This window comes from Phoenix dactylifera, chromosome 2 (genome assembly GCF_051530095.1).
Source record: "Phoenix dactylifera cultivar Ajwa chromosome 2, Ajwa_hap1_PhDact_Kaust_v1.1, whole genome shotgun sequence".
Classification (NCBI taxonomy): Eukaryota; Viridiplantae; Streptophyta; class Magnoliopsida; order Arecales; family Arecaceae; genus Phoenix; species Phoenix dactylifera.
Window position 1 is genome coordinate 40165812 of NC_143191.1, and position 12260 is coordinate 40178071.

Below are 12260 nucleotides of genomic sequence, written 5' to 3' on the forward strand. Positions count from 1 at the left end.
TCTGCACATAAAAGGTTCTGTTAAGTTGGATTCCTCTTCTTTTCTTTTCTTTTTTTCTGGAGGGGTTAAATATACTTGAATTTGATAACTAATAGTACTTGTACCATGTAGGCAATCGAAAATGGCAAAAGCAGTGGAGACGAACAAGTGTACCCTTCTTGACCACCTAAACCATTCCAGTTGAACATCGAAAAGAATGACACCCGTCCATGTTGTTCCTTGGTAGACAAATTCACAAATACATATCTGACACTTGGCAATGTAGAATCGCAGATTATAAAGCAAAGAGAACTGCTAAAAGAGTAGATCGCAACTTCACAATTACAACCTCAGCGATAAAAAGGAAAAAAAAAATTCTTATCTAAAAAAAATCTTGAGATCTGTCTGAAATATAGATGAACCATGCTGTTCCCCTTTGTTGCAGTATAACAAATTCTAATACCGAGGAATAGAATCAACCAACTTTCTGAAAAAGATTAGAACGATCATAGAAGTTCATTTGACATCAATATAAAAAAATTACAATCTTGACACTTCTCATGTATGATTCACCATGTTGGTATCATGTTTTAGAAATACTCAAATACATGTTCTTTAATTTTATACAGACACTTTTCATGTTCTTTAATTTTATACAAACATTTTTCATAAAAGAATTACAGATTATAATACAAAAAGAATTGCTAATAAATTTGACAACACAATTCATGACTACTTACGAACATAATCCACATATGCGACTTTAAATCATGCCCAAAATGAGACTTAACTCCCTCTCAGTTTCAACTTCTGCTGCTCGACATATATAAGTAAATTTCAAAAAAATTGACTGTCAGAAATTTATCACAACTGCCAAGTGAGATGGTGTCCCCATGTTGGCATTTCAGCAGAGAATGGAGCGGGCCTCAATTACCGAACGAGGCGGATCCAAGTCTTTATCCTGAAGAGAATTCCCTTGCAATTTCTGCATTTCTGAAGCAAAGATATCATCTATGATCTGCAGCTCATAAACAACTTACGAAATTAGTCCATGCACAAATGGGCATACTGTAATTAGTCCATAATTTTGTGCATATATCACAATCAACATAAGCCTACCCCTAGAGCATAATCAGATCCTCTGTACCAGACTTTGTTCTCTTTTCGGCTCTCAAGAAAGCTCAATACAATCTAATCAAAAATTAAAATGGATTTTATGAGACAAAAAAAAAAATCACAGGACACATAGCATTTGACACATGAAATCATTTTTCATACCTGTCCCATTCTATCCCAAAAACCACGGCAAATTGCTACAAAAATCCTGCTGGAAAAGACGTCGTGCAGATTGCGGATTGAATCTGTTATCTGCAAATACAAGGCCTGCATCCTCTCTCGGATTTCAGCTTCACCCTCAGCCTCTTTTGTTTCCCCAAGAATTTTCTTAAGCCTTGTGTTTCGAGTAGCTTGTGCCTGAAAACCAATCACGTATAACTCTTAAGTACGTAGATCATAAACCAACCTAATATGTATTGCTTAAATGTGATGAAGTCATTTGGAAATATCTGGACATTTCCAATACTGACATTGCTGACAAGCTTCTCCACGATGGCCTGCATATATTTCTTGTATTTTTTCCTCAACATCACAGTAATTCCATTCATCTGCTCTCCAAAAACTGGATTGCCATCACCAGGTCTCAAAAATAATGCCCAAGATTTTAAGAAATCCTCAACTCTGCAGTGTAAGACATCCAATATTCTTTTCATGGTACACAGAAAAGTTCCCAGCTGCGATGATCAAACAAGAACAGATGTAATTAAAAAAAAAAGAACTTTTACTGGAACAGATTTTGTTGTACGTGTAAAATTATATACTTGATTGGGAACGAGATAAACAGCTGTGGAGTGTCGCCTTGTCAACTTTTGTACTTGCTTTTCGAGTATTTTTGGGATGCCATCTTTCAAAGGCATCAGAACATCATTGTATTGTTTCTCTAATGTTTTCATAATTGCCCGTTCAATGTCAGCGACAACCTAAAAGAGACAATTCTTTTAACATTTCAAGGAATCTGGCCAACCACCAAAGATAGCATTTGAAAAAGATACTGATACTTTAGAGGATATGATAGCAATGAATAGAGTTAAATTGCTTACACTTTCTAAGCTCATCAAGTATTGAGGCCACCTATTGATTACCACCTGATACTCAAGTAAACTCTCCTTGATTTGATCATACATAGTCTCAACAAATGGTGACGTTGAGCAAATTGTTGATATTCCAGAGCATGCTACCTGCAAAGAGTAGTTTCCAGTTAAAGAAAAATAGACAGTTTGTTCCTACATTGGCTAGGCGCCCATCATTCAGCTAAGATCAAGCCACGGGTTATGAATAGAATTTTTAACTGGTTAGCACTCAAGTTAACTTATAATTCGCCAGGAAATGGAAAAAGATCTCTTTTTTATGCATGTGTGTGTGAGAGAGAGACAGACCTTCTCTGCCTTGCAAAGTTCAAGTAAGTGCAGTCGGGTTTCTTGAATCCAAACCATTATGTAGTTATGGAATAAATCTTTTGAAACTACCCCTCCATGAACTGGCCTGGAAAACAAAGTAGCATACAAGGTTAGATATTGGCTTGACAAGGAATAACTCCCACGGATCCTCTCAGCTCAGCTGAGATTTCTGTATGGGTGAACGTCGATCATAACATACATTAGCATGAGAAAATTATCCAGCGAACATACCACTATCTAGTTCCAATACAATACATTTACTGAAGTTATCATTTGACGTAACTCTTACCTGATATTCCATGAGTCAAGATTTCTTTCAAAATCAGCTGCTGCAGTCAACAGTTCTGTCACATGCAGTGAGGGCTTTGCTGGAGGGCAAGCAGAAAGAAAGCCTCTAAGCCTTTTGCAGAGCTCAGTGCTATAAAGAGAAGCAGCTATATTTGGCAGATCAATGGAACTGAAATAAGATGAACAATCAGTACCATGAAAAAGAAAAGCAGGAAATATGGTAGAAGTTGTTCTGCATATTTGGTTTCACTCCCTTATCATGAGTGGCTACAAAGATAGGGAAATCATACCTGGGAAGTATATGCTGATTGTGAATCTTGATATCTGCCTGAATCTCATGGCTTATGTTTATACATAAAATTTTCATTTTGTGATATGCTGTGGATATGGTCACCGAGTCTGTGTATAGTCCATCGGAGTTGCCTGACATGAACTCGTCGGTCTCTACCATATGTCGCCTACACCTCTTTGCAGCTGCAGTCTGTAAACAAATGCAGCTTTCTTTTGATCTACCTTTGTCTCGAAAAATAAAAAAGACAAAATCTCAACCAGGGACACATAGAATTTCAGGTTTAGTTCTCTTATAGCATTCTTTTACTAAGTTATAGGTTTCTCAACCCAGGACCTCATCCAAAAAGACTAGCTGGAAGGTATTGTTTTGGATTTTTTAGTCCTATGTAAGTACGCAAGATCTCCCTGGTGAATAACTGATGTGGGACTAAAAACACAACCACATAGGCCCTCACATTAAGAAAGAAAAGAAAAATGAAAAAAATAATTTCTGTAGAAATCCAACAATGAATGTGCAGATGGATGAACAGGAACTGCTCTTTTAAAGCCAATGTTATTTATAAATCTTCGATTTATATTTTATAGATACAGAAGCTTCTAAATGAAACTTTTTCTCTATTATTACAGGTTAAATCTTATAGGTCTCGTAAAAGGATTTGATACTTCAATAAATTCTGTAACCTGCTTTGTGCTGTTCATAAAGTGCATGATTTGCAATTCTTCAAAAATTAATATCTGTCAAACAAAGTGTGTTATTGCAATATAAACCTCGAAAGTTAAAAAAGAAAGATATTATTTGTCTTTAATCTGTGAGTTTTGAGATTTCGTGTCCTCCGCTGCATTTACAATTTTGTAGCTAAACATGAAATGAAAATCTAAAAATTAATTGATTTAAGCACTAAATTAAATATGATATATGACTGGTCCACTACAAATTGGGGCATGTGTATTAGTACAAACACTGAGTTTATCTTTAACACTTGAAATTTCATATTAAGAGATGCAATGAAACTAGAATTTGATGGTCTATGCATATCCTCTGCTTTGCTGCATGTATATAGAGGTAGGCAGGTAAGCACAAAAATAAACTTAACATGTCTGAGCAGCATTAGTGTATAGCACCAATTAACTGCCCAACAAAGCCTCTAGAAAAAGAAAATTTGATGTGAATATGCTTAATTAAGTGCAGTAAACAAAAATGAAGAACAAGACCATCAACAGGTGTCAAAATTAGATGCCGGTCAGAATTGTCATTTTCTTTATATTTCAATGACCAAATTGGAGATGTTAAATCCAACCGAAAAGCTCAAGCTTAAATGTACAAAGATTTGGCTCATGTGTATGTAAAGCAGTCTAACATCTCTTAGCCTTCCAATATGGGACTATTCCCACATCTCCAACACCCCACACACATGGAGAACCCACAGACGAGACCTTCACAAGGGCAAGAGGCGTGAAAACAAGAGAGTGGAGCGAAAGGAAGATGACTAAGGGATGATTGACTCTGGATACCATGCTAAAATCCGACTCAAAAACTTAAGCTGATAGGTGGATGGGCCCATGTGTATTTTAGGCCATCTAACAGTCCCTTGCCTCTCCATTGTGCGACTATTCCCACATCTCTAACAGATTTGACATCCAAAATCCTATTCTTACATTATACACACACATAACATCTAGTTGGGTTGGCTTCACAGGTAGAACCGTAGAAACAAGAGGAGTCTTCGTTTGAGGTCTTTTTGTGATTATCGCTCTGCTTGATGTTAGACACCCTTCTAACACTCCCTAGACATGTATTATGTATATCCGTGGTTTTACACATTATGGGGTTTGGCTGAAAGACACTTCACATTTAGTCTCAATCAGTTGCAAATAACATAAACAATTTTGTCTTCCACTCCATTTAATGGTTCAATATATCTCTTGTTGCATGCATATATTATATGATATGGAGCAGATGACCTAGATATTTACATATGCCTGAATATTTATTTACAAATGCTACTTTAATCATTCCCAATGAGTCAATAGTACCAAAAAAAAGTTAATTAATTTACCATATTTAACATTGGTTCATAAATTAATGAAAAGAAATCAATAAATAACAATTTGAATATTTTTATTTTAAGAATAACAGTGGGAGCTCCACCAATCATTTCATAGAAATAAAGGAAGAACTACCAACATCGAAACATTTGGGCAGCACCACTCAGGGTCTGAACACAGAACATTCTACTGGAAAAGGTGCCAATGTTCTTGTATCAATGCTGAAACACTTAGGGATACTCCATGCAAGATTCGAACAACGAACCTCCCCATAATCGAAAAGGCATGAAACTATTCGTTGTAGCCCTGTCTGTATTTAACAAGTTGACTTTATGTTCATGCAAACTATAACAAGTGATAATGTGTTTCATGCGGGAACAACAAACAAAGGAAAGAAAATGTTACATTACATGCTACATAGCATGGGTAGAAGTTTAATTGAGGTAACAAGCATAATATATGCCAGGTATTCTAAAATGTAAAAGGTGAATAACTATATTAAAAATTACTATATAATAATGGAAAACTTATAAGAGATGCAATTTCTATTTTTCAAGAAAATTGCAAAGCTAATAAAATCCATCTGATAACTGACCTGCAAATAATTTCTCAATGTATTTTGAGCTTCGTGAGAGAGTATATCATGCAGAAGGGTAAATATTTGCACAGCAGGAATTAAAGCTGGTGCGGCAGATTCCAATATTGGATCAAACATGTCTGTCAGTCCTGTAGGGGAGAGGTCATCTAATGACTTGTAATTTTCAAATGTAGTTGCTAATAGCATCTTGATTTGTTCTTCACAATCTAATAATATGCTTCTCTGCAGAACATGAAACCAGAAGGCACTGTGTGAGTTTAATATTGAATATGCATTACGAGGATTTAGGAAATGCCAGCAAAGAGAGAGTCAACTAAGACACTTGTTGTGTATGACAGCATAAAGTATTGAATGACTGTTAACACAAGTTGCAATTTTCAAAAAATTCTTCGCAGAAAACACACAATCTTTAACCACGAATGATAATTTCCTTAATTTTGAGCTCATAAATCATCCCATGGGTTAGTCATAATAAGGACACTAAGTTAAACTTCCGATCAGTGATGTTAAGTTGCATCAATATCATGATGGTGCAAACATATTGGTAGACATACTATGTTTGAATTCCAATCATGGGCATATGTTTGAAGAGATGAAGAGAACTGTTTGAAATTGTAGAATGTCTATAAGGAGTTTTATAGTTATTGCATTTCCTTCATAGATGTCCAATGGTTACTAGACAGAAGAATCAATAAAAAAAAAAAATCAGGACGACAGATTTTATCAGCGCATCACAGAGGCAGAAAAAAGGGGAAAACCTCTTGTCTTGTTAGAATCTTTTCATCACGAGCCCTTATGATAGGTAAGAGCAGCTCATAAACAAGCTCTAGACAGTCCTTTGTCGGTGTTGCAATATTCATGATATATGAAAGATACCTAGAGAGAATTGCCACATAAAAAGAATATTAGGATCTTTAATTGCATACAACCCTACACAGCTAGGTTGCAGTTCATATACTAAGTACCTCAGCTTTGTATATGCCTCAGATACTCCATAATAGTCAGAAAATTCATTCAAAAGCCACCTCCATGCACCATTTATGTGCAAATTTTTTGGATGAAAATGCTGTGCTCTCATTGCTGCCTCCAATACTAGATCATATATGGTTGTTTCCACGACAGGGCCTCCCTGCAACAAATGGCATGACCATCCATCATGGCTAGGTGAAGAAAGCTTAACGAAAACATAAACTTTTTAATAAGCCTTGCACAATGAGTACTTATGATAAATGGAAAACTTCAAAAGCTTAATGCTGATAAATATCTGTATATGCTTTCAATGTATGTTGTTTTCATAATTTAGGCTCTAGGGAACCTCGGTGCTTCGACATGAAAGGGAAAGAAAGCTATTTTAAACCTTTGTAGAGCTCATCTTTTCAGAAGGACCAGAAATACAGATGGAGAGCTGAACATTTCCTACACATCCATGATCATCTTGGTATAACGACCACCACCTTGTTACTTCTCCCTGCTTAATTTACAGCATCAATTAAATAACTACACTTAGTTCTAGTGATGTTAACAGAATCACCATATCAGGAGATGGCCAGTCAAAAATAAGAGATACATACATGACTATCGATCAATGATGACATTTGAATTATAGCATGGCCCTGTTTAACTGTGTTGATATCCTGGACCTCTACCAGAAGAGCATCTCCTTGACTCTCTGGATAACTGAAAACAGCTGTGCAAGTTAGTAGTTCCCTAAACAACAAATTATGCCATAACAGAATCCCATAATTTGATATGAGAAAGAGACAGTTTGTATAGCTACTGATGGGAATGTTTAGGCTGTCATTTTCCCTCAAATTATTAACATGCACAGCAGCATTAGAGTTCAAATATTCAACTTACAAGACATGAGAATCACCAGTTCCAGGTTTCAAGCAGACTTGAGAACTGGGGCCTGCGAGTGCGTCTTCACTGGAGCTCTTCAACTGTAACAAGCATGATAAAACTTCTGCAAATATGGAGTAAAGAAATATAAGCAAGAGTAGCCATCAAAAGGATCAGCATAAACTAGATTGAAAAGTTCAGCCTCAAACCTTCAGGTGCAACTGGAAATGAAGTTGCTTTCAATGAATTAATGTGACTTTTCAACATTGTAGAAACATGTCTAACATACTCAGTTCCGACTTGCATATATATCGATCTATAAGAAGAGGTGGCCCGAAGCTTTTTTCTTTGAGGTATGATGCGAATTTTTTTCACTGTTACAAACAGTGAGAATATTGCTGTTAAAACTCTGAGAATATGTATATTAGAGGAACAGTGCATATTAGTATCCGGTTGGATAACACATGTTAGAAAGAAGAAAATTGACAAGAATTCTAGAATTGCTCCCCTTCCTAAAGTAATAAAACAATGTAAATAATGCACTATCTACAAAAGAGTCAAATTTAATGGCTTCAGCATTACAAGTTCCTGGAATGCTTGCTGCGATGGTTGATTCATTTATCATTTTAAGTTGTAGGCATGTAGCCCTGATCATAATGTAAAGGCATAAAAGCATTGCAGGCCACTTGGTTTGGCATTTTAAGCCGAACATGTTAAAAATAAGCCAAGATTGTAGCATATGCATATTGTTGTGTGTTAAAGAGGCTTGCCTTCCACCTCAATCTGTCCAATCACTTTCCTCCCCTTCATAGTGCCAGTTACTTCTTTGTTATCCACACGCCTTCCTTCCTCAAGAATTTGACCATGAGGTTGCAATAAATATTTCTGTATTCTGTAAAAAAAAAGTTAATTCTTATTATCTAGGACTACATAAATGAAAAAGAACAACCAAACTAACGGACTTTCATAAAGTAGATAGTGCAGCAACTAAAAACTAGTACCCGAAGGCATTGCGCAGAGCCATGCATTCATCTCGAAGGAATTCTGGAGCCTCCATACAGTTCCTTGCCCATGCATTGAGACACAGCCGGAAGCACGCATCATAAGCTATAAAAGTTTGCCAAGCGCTCTGAACACTGCTACAATAAACAGGTAAACCAAAAAGAAAGAGGCATAATTAATTTTTTTAATAGAAATGACATGGCAAAGACACCAAAGTTAATAGAGTAGTTGTTATGGCTCGAGCAATTGGAATATATCATGATTAAATAACAGCACCTGGTAGTGTAGCTTGGTATCTGAGCTGCCAAATTTGTTTGCCAAGAAGGCATCTGCACATTTCCCTCACCCGAAATGTATCTGAGTTCAAATTCCATTGATAAATAAAAAATAATGTCAATAATGCACAGTGCTGGTCACATAAAACCAGTACTTCGTGTTCCCTAAGGAAGGCAAACTTACATACCTTTCTGGCACCTCATCAACTTTCTGCAACTTTTCTCTCAGATCTGATGGGACCTCAGTGCTTTCAATATTCAACTTTGTTCCATCTGATTAGTGCATCTATTTGTTAGTTTGATTTGTCTCTGCTATAAACCAAGCTTGAGTCTCATGACCGGAACCTATACATGCTTACCCTCTGCATCTATGCTACTTTCGTCTGCTCCATTTCCTTCAATGGGAGGTGCACTGGGTGTTCCTCCTTGAAACCTCTGAGCCGTAGAGTCTTTAAAAGGATAATCCTGCAGTCAAAAGAGCAATTTATACTAATAAACGGGAATGAGACAGCCGTTTTTTTTTTTTAAAAAAAAAAAAACAAGCTAGTTCAGCAGTAAATTTATTTATGACACTAGTGCTCATGACCATTGATGATTTCTGAATGCAAGTTATATCACACATATTTCACCCATTCAGCAAACTCTTAATTGTAGCGGATATAGTAATGCATACATGTGAACTTGGGAGCCCATCTTGCCAATGATTATGAGCAATATCACCTGAGATGGAACTTCTATCAGCAATCCCCCTAGCACCATGTGTACATGCGACATGTCTTCCGACTTCAACCCTCAAATTCTCCTTGGAAAGTCCAGGTAGCAATGTTCGCCGAAGCGTGCTATCTGATCCTCTTGTCAGCTCATGGCTCAATACTACACCGGAATTAATCTCGTCCTCATAACTTTGGCACTTTGGCTTCTCGAACAGATCAGAGTCACTAGAGGCTAAACCATCCTCCTCAAATGTGTCCGAGTAATTAACGTAGGAGTCTTCTGGAATGGAAGCCACACTCTCGTCATCTTCTGAATCACATAAGTTAGGGCGAGGCCCTAGCAAACCAGAATGGAATTTTACTGGTGGCAAAACTTTTGGTGATAAAAAGTTATTGCTTTTGTACAGCAAGGGTTGGTTCGACACCGAATCCAGGGGATATTTCTCTATCAGAGGAGAACGAGGCTGTGGATCGGCATCAGATCCCTGCACAGATTAATAAAAGATTTACAAGAACTAGATTATGCGCCTTTCTGTTAAGGTCCAAAAAACAAATTCCAATGACTGCACCAAGAAATCCGCTCAAATCAAGGCATTAAAAGAGAGCGGACATGTTTTATTTGCTACAGTCAGATACGTCGAACCCAAAAAATCATGTTCTTTAATAGTAGAACGTTAAATATCTAGTTGAAACCATGCATCCAATACCTTCAGCATCAATACATAGAAAACTTAGTTATTGTTAATCAAAAATCAAGATTATAATGTAAACTACAGCAAATAGAAAAGAAAGGAAATAAAAAAATCAACCAAGAAAGAATTCACCAAGATTTTAGGATTTGGAAACTGAGAAGCGCTAGGTAACTGAGCTATATTAAAGAAACATACAAAAAACAAACTAAAAGGAAACAGAGACAAAAACTTGAAGAGGAATATTGGTAGATCATTTAAGTCGCGTAGATAACCCATTAAAAGATTCCTGCTCGGAAGATACAAGAAATCCATTTTTCAAGGAAAAAAATAGCGCCTTGCAAGCCAACTCTAGGAAACAAGAAATTCAAGAAAACCTGAACAAGAAATAAAGAAGTGATCGCAAGAAACTCAATTATCAGGAACAAAAAGAGATCCAGAAACCCCAAAAGAAATCAAGAAAGACCAAAACTTCAGCTTCTATGAGGAAAAGAAAAAAGAAATTAGGACTTTGAGCCAGGAGCTAGGAGGCTTGTTCGCACCTGTTTGATCCAGTTGATTGCCTTCTCGTCCAGCCCTTCGGTGAACATCTTCTAGGGATTTATTCACAAAAGAATGAAAGAAAGAGGCAGTGGAACAGAATCGACCGGACTGAGGGAAACTAGGGTTTTTAAAAGACTCTCGAGCTGGTGGAGAGAGAGAGAGAGAGAGAGGTGGGGAACGTGGGAGTGGCCGAGTGGGTCGTGGAGCTTGTAACGGCTAGTTCGGAGAAAAGGAGGGCGGTCTCCGGGGATTTGAATGTCTGAGGCCGCTTTACCCTCGGATTTGGGAGAAAACTACGCAACAACCAGAGCGAAGTCGGTGCTTACGATGGGCGCGGAACGAAACGGAACGGACGGGGAAATGAAATTTTTGGCCATAATTTTATTTTGGACGGTAGATCATGCATCCGCATAGAATTCAGGGAGCCACAGGTGCATTATTGGTTAACGCGTGACTGTGGATCACCAGAACGAGCCTCGCCTAAGTAAACGGGTTGGGTTGTATCCTTCGCGCCAAAGAACGATGCACCTTGTTTCGCGACATTAACCGTTCGATCGCATAGTGCCCCTTTAAGATCTGTGCAGGGGAGAGAGGAAGCTTTCGGGATGCTTGTGCAATGCGCGATCCGACGGTTGATATCGCCAAAAAAAGATCAATCTTCTTTTTTTTTTTTTTGTGAAAGATACAACCCGATCCCTTATGTAAGAGAGCCAACCCGCTCCCAAATGGAAGAAGACCTGCAGCTGCTCCTGGGTTGGTGTGGATTCAAGACATTGTTCTCGAGATGAATGACAAATGTTAGAGTAGTTTGCTTTTAGATAGTTCGAAGACAATGAAACCTTAGGCTTTCTTGAATTATTTTTTTTTTCTCTCTCATATGTAGAATAAAAGCTTTCCTCAGAGAGGAAGATTTGTGGTACCTAAAACTCGTCTCAGCAAATATTTAGGAGGGGTTGCATCATTTTGCTATTGCACTTGGGGCCATAGGATTCGTCGGATGCTCGTATGGTGACATTTATATATTCTAACGCAACAAGATACTTAAAATTGTAACGACTAAGAACTCATTTAGTTTGCGGAAAAAAAATTTTCTCACTAAAATATTTTTTTCCCGAGAAGATGATTTCTGAGAATATGATGCTTGGAAAAATAATTTAGGCATGTTTAATTGATCATAGAAAAACGTTCTATGAAAGTTATATGCAATACCTATTATACTCTTAATAAAGCCATAAATTTTGATAGTTTAAAAGTACTTTTGGAAGAAAAAAAGACTCCAATTTTCAATCGGCGGGAAAGTAGCTTTTCAATGTCCCATATAGATTTTTCTTTTCCATCAAATATTGTAATCTTATTCTCATGGTAATGCTACTTTCACAGCTCTCTTATTTGAAAACTCCAACCAAATAAGATGCATTTTTTTTGTTTTTTCATTGACCATACTTTTCTCCCTTCTTTTTTCACGAACCAAACAAGTCGTAAGG

At 37.1% G+C, this 12260-nt stretch overlaps 1 protein-coding gene across 2 annotated transcripts; it reads right to left on the bottom strand.

Annotated features, from left to right (window-relative positions):
- Positions 1-513: 513 nt before the first annotated feature.
- On the bottom strand, positions 514-11109 carry LOC103710660 (portal protein). 2 transcript variants are annotated; one of them, XM_017843682.4, is made up of 23 exons: positions 10776-11109; positions 9505-10029; positions 9191-9296; positions 9020-9104; positions 8833-8913; positions 8556-8690; positions 8325-8446; positions 7764-7928; positions 7573-7678; positions 7287-7392; positions 7073-7183; positions 6681-6844; positions 6474-6591; positions 5713-5937; positions 3071-3261; positions 2782-2949; positions 2472-2577; positions 2136-2273; positions 1857-2015; positions 1566-1769; positions 1258-1452; positions 1099-1170; positions 514-997 (listed from the first exon to the last, which is right to left on the bottom strand). In XM_017843682.4, exons 1-23 carry the CDS (start codon positions 10821-10823, stop codon positions 884-886), a joined length of 3444 nt encoding a protein of 1147 aa, XP_017699171.3. In that variant the 5' UTR covers positions 10824-11109; the 3' UTR covers positions 514-883. The 2 variants fall into 2 exon arrangements, with proteins under 2 accessions (XP_017699171.3, XP_038982970.2); XM_039127042.2 differs by having other exon boundaries at positions 7073-7186.
- Between the last annotated feature and the right edge of the window lie 1151 nt (positions 11110-12260).